This window comes from Symphalangus syndactylus, chromosome 18, assembly GCF_028878055.3.
Source record: "Symphalangus syndactylus isolate Jambi chromosome 18, NHGRI_mSymSyn1-v2.1_pri, whole genome shotgun sequence".
In the NCBI taxonomy this organism is placed as follows: Eukaryota; Metazoa; Chordata; class Mammalia; order Primates; family Hylobatidae; genus Symphalangus; species Symphalangus syndactylus.
This window is the reverse complement of record NC_072440.2, coordinates 54,423,778-54,443,044: the sequence shown is the minus strand read 5'-3', so window position 1 is coordinate 54,443,044 and position 19,267 is coordinate 54,423,778. Positions and strand designations below refer to the sequence as shown.

The window sequence follows — 19,267 nt, the reverse complement described above, 5'->3', positions numbered from 1 at the left end:
AAGAAAGAATCCAAAATGAAACAAAATTGCCTTTAAACTCAACGATAAGATCATAACATGGCAATAAAATGTCTCCCTCTGGCCTGGGAATTCCACTTTGTGGCACAAGGTTGTGTGATCTCAAATCACCCCTAACCCACCTAGACATTTTAACATCCGAAACAGAGTGATGATGTCACTTATCTATATCATCTTACTGCCTGTGCATGTGGACTCTAAATTCTGAAACCAAATGAGGGGGAGAAAACCAAGTTGACTTTCATGATTGACCTCCCAGGGATGTCCAAGGAATCTGTGCATTTCAAGAAACAAAGTTCATCAGCTTTTCTCCTAGGGTATTTGGCCACAATACCCAGAGGGCTTGGCAGCATCATGAGTGATGGGTGGGGAGCGCCAAGCAGGTGGGCAGGACCCAGGGGCCTGGTGACCAGGACAGACCCCCACTGTCCATCACCTTTCCTGGCCCAGTCCTCAGCTAAACTTCCCAAAGGCCTTCTTCTGCCCGATCACACAGAGTGTGCCCAAACTCACTCAGGCCTCTGGCAGCTGAAAACCACTGCTTTAAATCCCTTTACCATTTACTATGACATAAGGTTATTGTAAACAGGAAATATTCTATTGATGCTGCAAATGGAAAGCCAATGCCTTTACCACAAATAGAAAAACAACCCTAAGAAACAAGCAAAACAAAAGCAAAACAGGGGCAGGGTGTGGTGGCTCATGCCTGTAATCCCAGCACTTTGGGAGGCCGAGGTGGGTGGATCACAAGGTCAGGAGTTCCAGACCAGCCTGGCCAATATGGTGAAACCCTGTCTCTAATAAAATACAAAAATTAGCCGGGTTTGGTGGTGGGTGCCTGTAGTCCCAGCTACTGGGGAGGCTGAGGCAGGAGAATAGTTTGAACCTGGGAGGCAGGGGTTGCAGTGAGCCGAGATCGCACCACTGCACTCCAGCTTAGGCGACAGTGAGACTCTGTCTCAAAAACAGCAACAACAACAAACAAAAAACAGGGATAGCAAAACTATGGAATTCAATTCTATTTGTATGCTGCTACCATGCTGCAGCCCTAGATTTGGCTGGGCGCGGTGGCTCATGCCTGTAATCCCAGCACTTTGGGAGGCTGAGGCAGGTGGATCATGAAGTCAGGAGTTGGAGACCAGCCTGACCAACGTGGTGAAACCCCGTCTCTACTAAAAATACAAAAATTAGCCAGATGTGGTGGTATGCGCCTGTAATCCCAGCTACTCAGGAGGCTGAGGCAGGACAATCCCTTGAACCCGGGAGGTGGAGGTTGCAGTAAGCCGAGATCACACCATTGCACTCCAGCCTGGGTAACAGAATGGAATGAGACTCTGTCTCAAAAACAAACAAACAAACAAAATTCCCTAGATTTCGGCTGTGTTGGTTGTAAAAGGAGAGACCAAGTAGGTGGGGGTTGAATTCAGATTAGACCAAAAGTGAAAGGCAGAGACTACTATAATGTCCATGAAGGGTGGCTAGAGTCACCTTCATTATAGCCTAAGCAGAGACAGGGAAAGGAAGGAGTTGTGAGCAGAGTTTGGGGCCTCAAACAGTGGGGGTTATTCGTGCAGCCCAGGAAAGGCTCTCCAAAGCCAGGAGCAACCTCCCTTGCAGGCCAGTCCCTCATGGAGGCATGGCCAGGCACCTTAGATTTGAGACCAGCTGTGTTGCTGCTGACCAGCTGTGTGACCCTGGGCTGGTTTCCTTCCATACAATGGGAGTGCCAATGGCTGCGTGCAAAGACTGAGGATAGGAGGAAGCAATCTGTTGAGCACCCATGTACCTGAGTGTCATCACCTCCCAAGGGCATCTTTCGTTCCAGAACTGGCACCTTGGAAGGCCCTTGGCCACTAAAGGCAGTGATGATGGTAATAGCAGTAAATCATCATTTACAGCTGATGAGGGAAGGCCGGGGTAGGGCTCCTGGGTCTGGATAAGAATGAGGGTGTGGGCACTCCTGGGGACAGCTGAGTGGTAAGATTCCTGGGTCCTCAGGGGGCAGGTCCACCTTCAGTGGCATTGGGCCTAGGCTGGGATGCTGAGTTCGCCACTGGAGCATCAGCAGTACAGGCAGGCACAGAGGCAGTGGATCTATCGGAGGTGGCAGGTGTAGGATCTTCTGGTGAGCAAGTAGAGTCACCAAGCCTGGCTGACCACTACCCCTACTACCCCCACAGAAGATGCCCTGTCCCTTGTCTCATGCTCCGGCAGGGTACAGGCTCGCACCTGGGGCCTCATGGAGCATCTCTCTAAAACCTCTGTGTCCTGGTCATCGAATGGGCACTTGAGTCACCCAGGGCCACTGGAACAAAGAGGAAGAATCAGGCCCCACGATGTTTTGGGAGAGTGTTTAGCACAGGAAAATGCACAGAATACATGGATGACATGGGGGCACTGTCGGTGTGGGAGCAATAGTTTACAACCTCCAGCCCTAATCTGAGCACTCTCACCTGTGCAATCTGAAAGGAACAGGAGACTTGCAGGAAAGATAGTGCCTGGATTTAACTTAAAGGAACTAAAGTGTTGGAATTTTCACTCTTGATATCCTTCCAAATCAACTCTTTGAATGTTCCCATCCTCCAAACTATCATATGGGGTAACTGAGGCAGTCAGCGATTTACTGACTCAATGTCACTCGGTTGATTCTGAGTTCACTGCTGATTACATCTGACCCAACTGCTTTTTTGAAGTGTACCCCATTTAATCATGTTGGTGATGATTTAGTGCAGCTCTGGGACAAACTTCACCTGGTTGAGGATAAAGCAAATCCGCTGTTAGTAACAAGGAGTTAGTAACAAGGAGGCCTGGTGACCGCCTAAGTGTCCAGTCACGGGGACCACCGGGTCAAGGCCGAGAGGACGGAGACCGCGTCACAGGCAACTTGCTGCTGAAATGGAGGGTGGTGGGGAAAACTTAGAAGATTATGCAATGGGCTGGCAGGGCTGTACCCAGCCGCCCTGGTACGCAGAGGCTCAAGAAACCTCTGGGGTCCTGTTTTCTGGTCGTATGATCCCAGGAGTGCACATGGGCCCCTCGGGTGTCTGAATAGAAGGGCACTGGAGGGAGGGCCGCACCCCTGCAGTCTTACTCTGCTGGTGAAGCAGTCACCTGCCAACTCCCACCCCACCCTGCCCCGCGGGCTCCTGAGTCGGCAGGTTAAGCATTTTATAAATTCTATTTTAAATACATGTTTTAAACTTGTCAGATCTTTGTCTTCATTTCAGTTCCTGTCCCTGTACCTCTTGCTGTGGCTGCTTATTTAACACTGGGGGGTTACGCTCTGCTAAGTCCCAGGGAGAGACTGTGCCTAATATCCGAGGGAGATATTATTCCTAATATCACGCTGGGTGAACACCACGTGTGTACAGCCTCTGATACAATTCGTAATAACAGAGGGAGATATTATTCCTAATATCATGCTGGGTGAACACCACGTGTGTACAGCCTCTGATACAATTCGTAATATCAGAGGGAGATATTATCCTAACATCCCAGTGGGTGAATACCATTCGAAATATCCGAGGGAGATATTACTCCTAATATCACAGTGGGTGTACATCCTGTGATATTATTCGTAATATCCGAAGGAGATTTTACTCCTAGTATCACAGTGGGAGTACACACTGTGATATTATTTGTAATATCCGAGGAAGATTTTACTCCTAATATCACAGTGGGTGTACAACCTGTGATATTATTCATAATATGCTAGAGATATATTACTCCAAATCTCACGGTGGGTGTACACTCTCCCATATAATTCGTAATATCCTAGGGAGTTATTACTGCTAATATCACAGTGAGATTACACACTGTGATATTATTCATAATATCCTAGAAAGATATTACTTTTAATATCACAGAGGGTGTACACCCTGTGATATTATTCATAATATTCTATGAAGATATAACTCCTAATACAACAGTAGGTGTATACCCTGTGATATTATTTGTTATATCCTAGGGAGATACTACACCTAATACCACAGTGGGTGTACGCCCTGTGATATAATTTGTAATATCCTAGGGAGATATAACTCCTAATATCACGGAAGGAGTACATCCTGTAATATTATTCGTAATATCCTAGAAAGATAATACTTTTAATATCACAGTGGGTGTACACCCTGTGATAATATTCGTAATTTCCTAGGGAGATACTACTCCCAATATCACCTTGAGTGTACACCACGTCATATTGTTCATAATATCGTAGGGAGCTATTACTTTTAATTTCACAGTGGGTGTATACCCTATGATATTATTCGTAATATCTTAAGAAGGTATTACTCCTAAAATCACAGTGGCTGTACACACTGTGATATTATTTATAATATTCTAGGGAGATATTACTCCTAATCTCATAGTGGGTGTACACCTTGTGATGCTATTTGTAATGTTCTAGAAAGATATTCGTTTTAGTATCACAGTGGGTGTACACCCTGTGATATGATTCGAAATATCCTAGGGAGATATTACTCATAATATCACTGTGAGTGTATCCCTGTGATATGATTTGTAATATTCTAGGGGAAAAAAATCTCCATATATCACAGTAGGTGTAAACCCTGTGATATTATTTGTAATATCCAAGGGAGATATTACTCCTAAAATCACAGTGGGTGTACACATGTGTGTACACCTTGTGATATTATTCATAATTTCCTAGGGAGATATTACCCCTAATATCACAGTGGGTGTATACCCTGTGATATTATTCCTTGTATCCCAAGAAGATATTATTATAACTAATATCACATTGATATTATTTGTTATATACTGGGGGGATATTATTATCCTTAATATCCCAGTGTGTTTAAACCTTGTATTATTATTCCTTGTTTCCTCGGGAGATATTGTTACTTCTAATATCAAAATGGATATACACCCTGTGATATTACTCGTTATATTCTGGGGAGGTGTTATTAACCCTAATGTCACAGATGGTGTACACCCTGTGATATTATTCATAATATCCTGGGGGAGATATTATCCTTATTGTCACAGCGGGTGTAAACCCTGTGATATTATTTGATATATTAGGGGGGATATTATCCCTAATGTCACAGTGGGTGTACACACTTTGATATTATTAGTAATATCCTGGGTCAGATATTACCAACAACGTCAAAGTGGGTGTACACCCTGTGATATCGTTCCTAATATCCTGGGGTGACATTACCCCTAATGTCACAGTGTGTGTACAACCTGTGATTTTTTTATTATATCCTGGGGAGAAATTACCCCTAATATTACAGTAGGTGTACACACTGTGATATTATTTGTCATATCCTGGGAAGATATTATTACCCTGAATGTCACTCTGTCATAGTATTCATTATATCCTGGGGAGATATTATTACTTCTAACATCACAGTGGGGGTACTCCCTGTGATACTATTCATCATATCCTGGAAAGAAATAATTACCCGTGATATCACAGTGGTTGTACACCTTGTGATATTATTTGTTATATCCTGGGGAGGTATTATTACCTCTGATATCACACTGGGTGTACACCATTGATATTGTCTGTTATATACTGGAAAGATATTATTACTTCTAATATCACAGTGGGTGTACATCCTCTGATATTATTTGTTATATTGTGAAGAGATATTATTACTTCTGATATCACAGTCAGAGTACAACCTGTGATATTATTTCTAATATCCTTGGAAGATATTACCCCAATGTCACAGTGGGTGTACACCCTGTGATATATTTCATAATATCCTAGAAAGATATTGCTCTTAATATCAGTGCATGTACACCCTGTGATGTTATTCCTAATATCCTAGAAAGACATTACTCTTAATATCAGAGTATGTGTACACCCTGTGATATTATTCCTAATACTTTAGGGAGATACTACTCCTAATATCACAGTGGGTGTGCACCCTGTTGTATTATTTCTAATAGCCTAGGGAGCTATTACTCCTAATATCACAGTGAGTGTACACCCTGTGATATTATTACTAATATCCTAGGCCGATATTACTTCTAATATCACAGCAGGTGTATAACCTGTGATATTTTTCTTAATATCCTAGGGAAATATTACTCCTAATATCACAGTTGGTGTACACCGTGTGTGTACTTCCTGTGATATTATCCGTAATACCCCAGGGAGATATTGGTCCTAATATCCCAGTGAATTTACACCATGCATGTACACGCTGTGACCTCCCAGAAAGATATTACTCCTGATATCACAGTGGGGGGTACACCCTGTGATATTATTTGTAATACCCTATGCATATCATAATATCACAATGAACGTACACCATTGTGTACATGCTGTGATATTATTTGTAATATTTTTGGGTGATATTACCCCTAATGTCACAGTGCATGTACATCTTGTGATATTATTTGTAATATTCTGTGGGGATATTGCCCCTAATATCACAGTGGGTGTATACTCTTTGATACTATTTGTAGCATCCTGGAAGATATTATCCATATTGTCACGGTGGGTGTACACCCTGTGATATTTATTCGTTATATTCTGGGGATATAATATTACCCCTAATATACTGTGGGTGTACCCCCTGTGATATTATTCACTATATATTGGAGATATAATATTACTCCTAATATCACAGTGGGTGTATACTTTGTGATATTATTCATTATATCCTGAAGAGATATTATTTTCTTTAATATCACAGTGCATGTACACCTTGTGATATTATTTGTTATATCCTGGGGAGATATTATATTACTCCTAGTATCACAGTGCATGTACACCTCGTGATATTATTTGTTATATCCTGGGGAGATACTATGTTACTCCTAGTATCACAGTGGCTGTACACCTTGTGATACTATTCATTATATCCTGGGGAGATATTATTACTCCTAATATCACAGTAAGTGTATATCCTGTGATATTATTCATAATATCCTGGGAGATATTACCCGTATTGTCACAGTGGGTGTACATCCTGTAATATTATTTGTAATATCCTGGGGAGATATTAGTACTCCTAATATCACAGTGGGTGTACACCCTGTGATATTATTCGTTATATCCTGGGGAGGTATTATTATTCCTAATATCACAGTGGGTGAACATTCTGTAATATTATTCATTATATTTTGGGGAGATATTATTTCCTCTACTATCACAGTGGGTGTACACCCTGTGATATTATTCATTATATCCTGGGAAGATATTATTAGCTCTAATATCACAGTGGGTGTACACCCTGTGGTATTGTTATATCCTGGGGAGATATTTTTACGTCTAATATCACAATGGGTGAACACCCTGTGATATTATTCATTATATTTGGGGAAGATGTTATTACCCCTAATATCGCAGTGGGTGTACACCCTGTGATATTGTTCGTCAAATTTCTGGAGATATTATTACCCATAATATCAGTGTGTGTACCCACTGTGACAGTATTGATTACATCTTGGGGTGATATTACTCCTAATTTCATAGTGGCTGTATCCCTGTGTTTACACCCTGTGATGTTATTCGTAATATTTTAAGGACATATTACTTCTAATATCACAGAGGTTGTACACCATGTGTGTACACCCTGTGATATTATTCATAATATTTTAGGGAGATATTACTCCTAATATCACAGTCGGTGTACACCATGTTTGTACACCCTATGATATTATTTGTAATAATTTAGGGAGACACTACTCCTAATATCATTGTGGGTGTACAGCATGTTTGTAAACACTGTGATATTATTCATAATATCTGAGGGAGATATTACTGCCAATAGCACAGTGGGTGTACACCCTGTACACCACGTGATACTATTCGTGATATCCAAGGGAGATATTACTCCCAATATCACAGTGGGTTTACACCCTGTGGTATTATTCATAATATTCGAGGGAGATATTACTCTCAATATCACAGTGGATGTACACCCTGTGATATTATTTGCAATATCCGAGGGAGACATTACTGCTAATATCACAGTGGGAGTACCCCCCGTGATATTATTTGTTTTATCTTGGGGACATATTATTCCTATTATCACAGTTGGTGTACACCCGGTGATATTATTCATTATATTCACGGAAGATGTTATTACCCCTAATATCACAGTTGGTGTACACCCTGGGATATTATTCATTATATCCTGGGGAGATATTATTACCCCTAGTATCACAGTGGTTGTACGCCCTGTCATATTATTCATTACATCATGGGAAGATATTATTACATCTAATATCACTGTGGGTGTACACCCTGTGATATTATTTATTATATCCTGGTGAGATGTTATTACTGCTAATATCACACAGTGTGTCAAATTTTCTGGAGATATTACTTCCTCTGATATCACAGTGGGTGTACACCCTCTCATATTATTCATTATGTACTAAGTAGATATTATTACTCCTCATATCACAGTGGGTGTACACTCTCTCATATTATTCGTTATGTACTCAGTAGATATTATTACCCCTAATATCACAGTGGGTGTACACCCTGTGATATTATTCCTTATATCCCAAGAAGATATTATTATAACTAATATCACAGTGGGTGTACACCCTATGATATTATCTGTTATATACTGGGGGGATATTATTTGTAATATTTTAGGGAGATAGTACTCCTAATATCATAGTGGGTGTACGCCATGTTTGTAAACCCTAGGATATTATTCATATTATCCGAGGGAGATATTACTCCCAGTATCACAGTGGGTTTACACCCTGTGATATTATTTGTAATATCTGAAGGAGGTATTGCTCTCCATATCACAGTGAGTGTACACCTTCCTATATTATTCAAAACATCTGAGGGAGATATTACGTCCAATATCAAAGTGGGTGTGATAATATCTGAGGGAGATATTCATAATATCAGTGGGAGATATTATTCCTAATATCTCAGTGGGTGTACCGTGTCACAGTGGGTATACCGCGTCACAGTGGGTGTACACTGTGTGATATTATTCATAATATCCGAGGGAGATCTTACTCCTAATATCACAGTGAGTGTACACCCTTGCATATTATTCGTTATATTTGAGGGTGATTTTACTCCTGATATCACAGTGAGTGTACACCCTGTGATATTATTCTAATACCCGAGGGAGAGCTTTTTCCTAATATCACAGTGGGTGTACACTCTGTGACATTTTTCATAATATCCGAGGGAGATAGGATGGAGACCACGTCACAGTCCCTCACTGCTGGAATGGACACTGTCTACCTGCCGAGTGGTGGGGAGAACTTAGTGAGATTATGCAAGCGTTTAGCACACTGCCAGATATACATTAAATGCTCAGAAGACTTAGCTTTTATTATTACTGTTATAATTTAGGCCATGGGTTACTAACCAGTGGTTTAAAATGCCATTGCAGCCGGGCACGGTGGCTCACGCCTGTAATCCCAGCACTTTGGGAGGCTGATGAGGGCGGATCACTTGAGGTCAGGAGTTTGTGACCAGCCTGGCAAACATAGTGAAATCCCGTTTCTACTAAAAATACAAAAATTAGCTGGGTGTTTTGGTGCATGCCTGTAGTTTCAGCTTCTCAGGAGGTTGAGGCAGGAGAATTGCTTGAACCTGGGAGGCGAAGGTTGGAGTGAGCCAAGATTGTGCCACTGCACTCCAGCCTGGGTGACAGAGCGAGACTGTCTCAAAACAAACAAACAAAATGCCAGTGAAGACACATATTAATATGAAAAGGTGGTTGCTAAATGATGATTGAATAAAAGAGATTATAATATAAAATAGGCTTTGGTTTTTTTAAAGAAAAAAGAAAACGATATGCCTAAATCAGGGAACACGGAGAAGGCCAAGCATTTACCTTCCTCTCTTGAGTCTTTTTCTCTCTCTCTCTTTTTTTTTGAATCAGGGTCTTGCTCTGTTACCCAGGCTGGAGCGCAGTAGTGCCATCATGGCTCACTGCAGCCTTGACCTCCTGGGCTCAAGCAACCTTCCACCTCAGCCTCTCCCGAGTAGCTGAGATTACAGGCACACACCGCCACGCCTGGCTAATTCTTAATTTTTTTGTGGAGACTGGTCTCACTTTGTTGCCCAAGCTGCCTTGGAACTCCTGGCCTCAAGCCGTCCTCTTGCCTAGGCCTCCCAAAGTGCTGCGATTACAGGTGTGAGCCACCATGCCCAGCCCTCTCTTGGGTCTTAAAGCAAAGTGTCAAAGACCCAGCCACCATTTCTTAGAAATGACTGGATGTCATACTAGCATAAATGCATTGATAAAAAGATGGAAATGTGGTAACGCAGTGATCTTGGGGAATCCTAGTTTTCTTTTCCAATTTCCTTGTTGTTGCAGTGAGCAAGTATTCATTTCAAGACAGGAATGAAATATTCAGCTCTTTTAGACAGACAAGCACACGTGCTCAGTTTGGGAGAAGAATTAAAATCCTCTGCACTCTCCATGCTGCCTTGCTAATTCTCAGGGTCCTGTCCTCATCTTCTACTCTTGCCTTCTGCAGGTACCCCACAGCGTGTTTTCCCTGACCTTTTTGTGTCTCTCTAAATCCAGTATTGGGCCCAGGGAGCACCCCCTCCCCTGTCCCCTTCAGCTGTCCTCCTGCCTGAGTCTTCTGGAAGCTTCGGGACAGAAAGAACCCAAGGATTTGTCATGAAGCTCAGTGTGGCAAGTCTACTGTTTCCATGTAAATCATGTCTGCTTATCTGAGCTGGTCTTGGTGGAAACTGATGGAAATTATGCGGAAGCTAAATCCCTGTCTGTCTGCAAGCCACTCCCCAATCCCGCCCCCATGAATTGGCATTGTCACAGTCCTGGTGCTTCATTTCTTTCTATATTTGAAGATGAATTTGAGGGAAATAGAAAGTCAAGAACACAGCAGAAATCATTTGGGGTGAGTTCAGAACAAAACTTGGGGATCCCACTTCCTGCTCTTTTTTTTTTTTTTTTTTTGAGACGGAGTCTCACTCTGTCGCCCAGGCTGGAGTGCAGTGGCAAGACCTCAGCTCACTGCAACCTGTGGCTCCCTGGTTCAAGTGATTCTCCTTCCTCAGCCTCCTGAGTAGATGGGATTAGAGGCGTGCGCCACCACACCTAGCTAACTTTTGTATTTTTAGTAGAGGTGGGGTTTTGCCATGTTGGCCGAGCTGGTCTCGAACTCCTGACCTCAAATGATCTGCCCACCTCGGACTCCCAACATGTTCATATTACAGTCGTAAGCCATGGCTCCCGGCCCCAATTCCTGCTCTCTAGCTCCTGGAAAACCTGTGGCTGCATGCAGAGAGTCTTAGACAACTTCCTTTTCCTCTCTGGGCCTCGGTTTCCCATTCTGTAAGATGAGAGGTTTCCATAGGCCAATACTTTCTAATTGGTGGTTTTCAATCCTCTGGTGATTTGCATAAAAGGCATCTATTTCAATTGTGGTTATAAATAACAAACCCCAATAAATAGACGAATTATTTAAATGGTTTCTCATTGTCACTGAATAGTTGAGAGTCTACTGTATTTGAGTGAAAATGCAGCACGAGAAACTGATATCAGATGCACTCATGATCATGACCCTGAGGTCAATGTATCATTCCCTTCATTCCCTCCTTGCCCCCATGAAGGTTTGACTACTGTATAGTTTGAACCTGTGCTTCTTAGTTGTTTATTGCTTAAGTTTTAGCCACAATGGCAAATTGCAGCGGGAAATCCAGTCCTACTTTGTCATTTAGAAACAAAATACAAAACCTATCAAAATAAAAGCACTAGGTTTTTTTTTTTTTTTTGAGGCAAAATGGAAGAATTCCTAATATTAGGTTGGAAAAGCATTTTTTTTTGGTGTATTTTTTTTTTTTTTTTGAGACGGAGTCTTGCTTTGTCACCTAGGCTGGAGTGCAGTGGCAGGATCTCGGCTCACTGCAAGCTCCGCCTCCTGGGTTCACGCCATTCTCCTGCCTCAGCCTCCCAAGTAGCTGGGACTACAGGCGCCCGTCACCACGCCTGGCTAACTTTTTATATTTTTAGTAGAGACGGGGTTTCACTGTGTTAGCCAGGATGGTCTCGATCTCCTGACCTCATGATCTGCCCGCCTTGGCCTCCCAAAGTGCTGGGATTACCGGCGTGAGCCACCGTGCCCGGCCTCTTTGTTGTGTGTTTTGATGTGGTGACTGGTAGTTAAATTCAGTGTACATATGAATTCACTCTTGGGACAAAATATGCTGGATTTGAACTTATTTTCAGGCAAATCACGTTTCATCTTGCAGAGCTAATTCAAAGTATACTGACCGCATGCACTTCTTCCTTAGGGGAAGAAAACTCATCAAAATTTGTTTTTAGGCACACGTTATTAGAGCTAGGATTAAACTAAAACTTACATACTTTCTTTAATATGCTAACATTAACACGTTTCGCTTAAAAAAGTATCGATCATTTATCATGGAAAAATAGACCAGCTTACACAAATTCCTAAAGCGTTTTTCGTGTGTGTGTGTGTGTGTGTGTGTGTGTGTGTGTGTGTGTAGAGATGGGGTTTCGCCATATTGCCCAGGCTGGTCTCGAACTCCTGGGCTCAAGCGATCCACCCACCTCAGCCTCCCACAGAGCTGGGATTACAGGCGTGAGCCACACACCCGGCCCTAAAGCTTTTTGTGAGATTATATATTTTACCTGAGAAATACACGGGTCAGAAGGGTTTGAGAAAGTTGTTAGATAATTCCGCCAACAAAATCTCCCGTCCTTTCCAGCTGTGATGGTGAATTCTAAAGTAGAATTCATCTTTGGAGCTTCTGCCTGTAAGCATGCACCTTGCGTTGCACCTCTCAGATGTTGCGCGGAGTCCTCCAGGCCTCTAGAGGGCAGAGATGGTCTCGTTTCTTTGCCGAGCGTCGCCTTAGTTCTCTCTTCTGGGGCTGTGAGCGTGGGGTCGAAGCGCGCGTGCGCGGCGGCGGCGGCTGGCGGCGGCTGGCGGCGGCGGCGGCGGCTGGGGGCGGTTGGCGGCGGCGGCGGTTGGCGGCGGCGGCGGTTGGCGGCGGCGGTGGGGCGGGGCCTGGGCTGTCAGCCGGCCTAGGAGGAGGAAGGAGCCCGCAGCGTGCGGTGTGAGGGGCGGGACCCGGCTGCCTGCGGAGGGCCTAGCTGGGGGAGGCCGGGCCATGCTGGTGGGCCAGGGCGCGGGGCCGCCGGGGCCCGCGGTGGTCGCCGCCGCGGTAGTGCTGCTGCTGAGCGGCTTGAGGCCGGCGCACGGCTCGAAGGACATCGTGGTGGGCTGTGGTGGCTTCGTCAAGTCGGACGTGGAGATCAACTACTCGCTCATCGAGGTGAGCGCCCGCCCCACGGCCCCGGCGCCGAGTCGCCAGGCCGGTGGTTCAGCACCTCTGGGCCGCGCTGGCCTCGTCTCTGACACCGGGCGGTGTGGAGTCCTTGGAGCCCTTACCTCTTCCGAGGCTATGCTGTCCACGGGCTCCCTGCAGCCTCTCCCTAGTCGCGCTGGAGGGGAGATTCTTACCATGGGGTCGTCTAAGGACTGAGGGGTGCCAGACCTCAGGTTCTTCAAAACCCGGACTCCAGATCCTCAAAACCCCGACCCCAAATTCCCTGGAGCCCAGACCCCATTTCTTTAAAACAGACCTGAGATCTCCTCGAATCACACCCCCTGAAACTCAGATTTCCCCAAACCCATATTCCAGAACCTAGAGACCACGTCTTATCCCCCAAACTCCACAGCTCAGAACCCCCCTAAGTTCTAATCCACTGCTCCTCCAAACCCCGCGGCATGATTTTAAAGAGCATCAATTCCCATCCCATAGATTCTGATCTAGTAGATCAGTATTGGAAACCCTGGGGCCGGAAAGCTATTTTTATTTCTCCCGCTCCCCTCCACCTCTGAAAATGGAGAGTTGCCAGCTGCCCTGATTGCCTTAATGAGTAGTTACTGGAATTACCCTAGAGATTTGTGCTGAAGGTTTTTTTTTTTTTTTTTTTTTTTTTTTCAGTTAAGTTGTAAAGTCCTGTTAAATGTTTATCAGCCCGGTGGGATTATGACCCAGAAAGGTTCCCGTAAAGAGGAAAGGGATGGATGGAGGTAGGGGCAGAATGTCATTTGTCAGGGTAGATGGGAGGGGACCAGAGCAAGGCTTGGGCCTCATTTTTGGGAGGGGATTTATGGTGGAGTAGGACAAGGAAGAGGAAAAGAGCAGGTGCCTCGGAGGTAATTTAGGAGAAAACGAAGGAAGAGGCTGGGAAATGCCAAAGAGAGGGATTGGGGAATAAGACCCCAAAGATCGTCTGAAAGCACCTTTGAGCTGTTCCAGGGCTGGCAGTGAAGGATGAAGCACTGTGTTCTGCAAAGCGGGTTGCTGAGGATTGGGGGAGAGGTAGGGAGTCAGTTCCACACCCCACCAGCTCTGCGACCTGCCCTTGCTCTAGGTCTCAGTTTTTGTACCTATAGGATGGTGTTGGGAGAGAAACAGTGGAACCCAGCAGATATGTTTCTTTAACGAGTGGATCCGTGATCTTCTTCAAGGCCCCCTTGTTTGCTGCTTTTTCAGTCTGAAGAGGTCAGAGGTCAAGCATTGAATGCCTCTACCCACTGGCAGCGGCAGGGCTCCTAGGATTTCCTGGGTACATGTTTCTGGGTGCCCATTCCACCTCCTAGGTCTGCGTTGGGGACAGGGCACGTTCAGGGTGGTATGGTTGTAGACGGCACAGGGCATTTCAGAAGCTGCCTGGTAAGGCCTCTTGCAACTTGTAGTTTCCAGGGATTCTGGAAGGAAGGAAAAGACAAGCACCCCCTCCACCCTCACCCTCATACTAATAGTGACCTTGAGAGCAGAGAGCAGGTTTTGTGACCCCTTATGAAGTGTGTTCCTTAAGCCCAAGGGCTGCCTGTCCAGATGGTCTGGGACACTCACTGTTTTGTAATTCCGATTCTGAAATCAGACATTTCATACTGGCCATCTTGATGTAGATTACATTGCCATCCTGTGTCCTGATTGTACTTTATGAAAGACGTAGAAATAACCAAGATATTTCATGGTCATTTCTTGATTGTGTTTTTTGTGTTTCTATGCAACTGCCTTCGTTCTTCTTCAGCTTTCTCCTATCCTGGGTGTTTTTACATCATGTTCATTGAGTCAACAACTATTTATTGAGCCCCGGCACGTACCGAAGCCTTGTGCCTGGTGTGGATATAGCAGTACAGTGAATAGAACAGACAAAACTCCATACTCTCATGAGACTGACATTTGGTTCTCTAACAGGGACCTTACTGTAAAAAAAAAAAAAAAAATTATACTGGTTGCTAATACTTTAACAATCAGGAGGTTTCATAGTAAAGAGTGGGTTCTTTATTTCTCTGGAAAACCAGCCAATCTTTGGGCTGCCACACTTGGCTTGGGTTGTGTAGTGATCCAAATCCCTTTGGATGAATGCCCCTTGATGTTGCCTCCCTAACCCTTCTAGGCTGGTGAATTTCCAGTCCCTGCCTTAAATGCATGCATCTGAATCTCTTTGTCACCTGTAGCAAATTCACTGAGTACCTAGAGTAAGCAAGACACCGTCTCAGGCACTGGGGAATGAAGTTGTGGTCACTGCCCTCAGAGAACTTTACATACAGGCTTAACCTTATTTCACACGAGTCCTTTCCCAAATGTTCAAATGTTTGTATTATGAGTTAGTCACTTTGTACATCTTCTTAGCTGGTAAGATTCGACTGTTTCATTGCAGCTCGTGTCATGGTTGTTTCATGGTCATAGAGCATTAGCATTTTGGAGGTGAGGCTTTTAGATGCATCAGACCCAACTGCTTCCTTTTACAGACATGGAAACTGAGCCTCAGAGTGGTTGAGCTGTGCAGGTACATTTAGGAAATTTTCCTTGAGCCCAGTATGTTCCCTACATATTACACTGTGTTGCCTTTTTCTTCAGAGAGAGATATTAAATAGTAATACAAACTGCTTTTTCCATTTTATTTATTTTATTTTATTTTGAGGCAGGGTCTCACGCTGTTGCTGAGGCTGGAGTACAGTGGCACCATCATAGCTCACCAAAGCCTCTGACTCCTGGCCTCATGCAATCCTCCTACCTCAGCCTTCTGAGTAGCTGAGACTACAGGCACATGCCATCATGCCTAGCTAATTCTTTTTCTAGTAGGAATGAGGTCTGGCTATGTTGTCCAGGCTGGTCTTGAACTCCTGGGCTCAAGTGATCTTCCTTCTTTGGCCTCCTAAAGCGCTGGGATTACAGGCATGAGCTACCATGCCTGGCCGCAAACTGATTTTTCTTTGAATCCATATTCTGTAGCAAGAGCTTAATATGCGTTGATGTGAATCTGTACAACCACATGACAAGGAGTGGCTCTCTGTCTACACCTGAAGAAACCGAACATGAGCTTGCCCAAGGCCACGCAACACGTGGAAGACTCAGATGGTATTTGGGCATCTTACTGGGTTAACACTTTGTGTCTGGTAATGCTCAGAATGTAAGAGTTTGAGAGAGTCCTTGAAGAGAGGACAGATATTAAGTGTCTTTTTAGTCTCTTTTTCTTCTGAGAATGAAAGTAATGAGAAAATTAAGTTTCTAGATGAATGTTGCTCCACGTATTTGAAATTATTCAGAGTTAGTAAGGAAGATTTCTGGCCCTCATTGCACACCTTTAGTTGAGAAATAGAGGTGGGCCCCAGGAATTTGCATTTTATTTTACTTTATTTTATTTTTTTATTATTATTTTTGAGACGGATTCTTGCTCTGTCTCCCAGGCTGGAGTGCTGTGGCATGATCTTGGCTCACTGCAACCTCTGCCTCCCCGGTTCAAACAATTTTCTTGCCTCAGCCTCCCAAGTAGCTGGGACTACCGGTGCCTGCCCCCATGCCTGGGTAACTTTTTTTGTATTTTTAGTAGAGACAGCGTTTTACCTTGTTGGCCAGGCTTGTCTCAAATTCCTGACCTCAAGTGAACCACCCACCTCAGCCTCCTGAAGTGCTGGGATTACAGGCATGAGCCACCATGCCCAGCCAGGAATTTGCATGTTAATAAGCACCTTACTAATGGCAAAGTTTGCAAATGTGTTTGAGACCCAGAAACTTACACGAGCAACCTAGAGACAGCCACTAAAATAAACAGAAAAGCATTGAAAAACAAGGCATTGTAATAGGCTGTAGGTGGTTTCTAATCTGAAAAACATTGAGTCACATGATTTGAGGAGAGTTTGTTGATTTCCCTCTGTCCCCAATAATGCCCCGTGTTGAAAGCTGGCATACAGTAGGTCCTCAGTGAATGCATACTGACTGAGTGCATTCAGGTGTAACATGTAGTTAATTCCCAAAGGCAATGTTATGATTTCTGTTTTCCTTCCTTCCTTTCCAGATAAAGCTGTACACCAAGCATCGGACTTTGAAATACCAGACAGACTGTGCCCCTAATAATGGTTACTTTATGATCCCTTTGTATGATAAGGTAAGAGAGAACTGCTTGTCACATATGATGGGAAGTCACTAGTGTGCCTCACCAGGCTGCACTAACCATGCCCTTTCCTACACTAGCAAATGCTCATCTGTTTTGTAAATTATTAGTGCAATATGGTAATCCTAGCCACATTCGGAGGGAGATGACTTACAAACTGCCTTGACGAATACAGTGACTCTCTGTGTCTTTAGGGCCATTTGGCAATGTCTAGAGACATTTTGTTGTGACATCTGTGGCTGTGCGCTACAGTTACCCAGTGAGTAGTGGCCAGGCGTGGAGCTAAATGTGCTACAGTGCTGCCCACGACAGCCTAGATGTCAGTAGTGCCAGGGTTGAGAAACTCTGATTTCATGGAACCCGTTACTTGCAAGCAGCTTAAAGTATTGTTAAAACAATTGTACAAGTAATACATGAATTCACAAACTTTGTGAAAAAAAGTCAAGGTCTTTAGAAGTATGTGAAATAAATTTGTACCCTTTTCCCTCCAATTTTACCTCCCTCTATAGTGATAACGTCTGATACTCTGATAAAGGCTTTTTTTTTTTTTTTTCCCTCTTCTTTTGAGATGGAGTCTCACTCTGTCGCCCAGGCTGGAGTGCAGTGGTGGGATCTTGGCTCACTCCAACCTCCATCTCCCAGGTTCAAGCCATTTTCCTTCCTCAGCCTCCGGAGTAGCTGGGATTACAGGCACCTGCCACCACGCCCAGCTAATGTTTTGTATTTTTAGTAGTGACGGGGTTTTGCCATGTTGGCCAGGCTGGTCTCGAACTCCTGACCTCAAGTGAACCACCTGCCTCAGCCTCCCAAAGTGCTGGGATTACAGGTGTGAGCCACTGTTTCTGGTCCTCTTATAAAATTTTGATGTGCATCCTAACATTGCTTTCTATTTATAGTTATTCAGATGTCCACGGATACACATGCATATGCATATATGCAAATACACACAAGCACACATGCACATAGATGCGTATCCACAAACACCTCTATCTATACAATCCCATCCTCCCACATATAAACCTTTTATTTGGAAATACAGATTAATAGGAAGTTGCAAGAATAGTCAATATACATAGTTTTGATTTTGATATATTTTTTAATACAAATGGAATCAAACAATAGGATTTATTCTGCAGTTTCATTTTCTCCCCTGTAGTATGCTTTCAACATTAGCATAGATAGATCTACTGCCTTTTTTTTTTTTTTGAGACAGAGTCTCAGCCAGGCTGGAGTGTGGTGGCGTGATCTCGGCTCACTGCAACCTCTGCCTCCTGGGTTCCAGTGATTCTTCTGCCTCAGCCTCCCAAATAGCTGGGATTACAGGCACCCACCACCACGCCCAGCTAATTTTTTTTGTATTTTTAGTAGAGATGGGGTTTCACCATTTTGGCCAGGCTGATTTTGAACTCCTGACCTCAGGTGATCTGCCCACCTCAGTCTCCCAGAGTGCTGGGATTACAGGCATGAGCCACCATGCTCAGCCTACTGCCTTCTTTTTAATCGCTGCATAGTGTGTCAGAGTCAAACCCAAACTAATTTAACTATTTGGACATACAGACTTTCCCCAATTTTAAAATAATGGTAATTTTAAAATAACACACTAGGAAATATTCTTGAACTTAATTCTTCATCCAGAATGCATAGGAGTGATTTCTAGAGATGGACTAGCTGGGTCTGTCCTGAAATCTATTTAATTGATTTTTAAGTAGTATCAGTATCAGTCTCAAGAAACCAGGAGGCCGGATGTGGTAGCTCATGCCTGTAATCCTAGCACTTTGGGAGGTTGAGGCAGGTGGATTGCCTGAGCTCAGGAGTGCGAGACCAGCCTGGGCAACATGGTGCAACCCCGTCTCTACTAA

General features: G+C 44.0%; 1 protein-coding gene across 1 annotated transcript in view; it reads left to right on the top strand.

Annotated features, from left to right (window-relative positions):
- Positions 1-12,974: 12,974 nt before the first annotated feature.
- LOC129467480 (BOS complex subunit NOMO3-like) overlaps positions 12,975-19,267 on the top strand; it is a 45,222-nt gene continuing 38,929 nt past the window's right edge. Inside the window, 2 exon segments of the mRNA XM_055252005.2 lie at positions 12,975-13,267; positions 17,313-17,402. Coding sequence (XP_055107980.2) covers positions 13,103-13,267; positions 17,313-17,402 — 255 coding nt within the window. The 5' untranslated portion in view covers positions 12,975-13,102.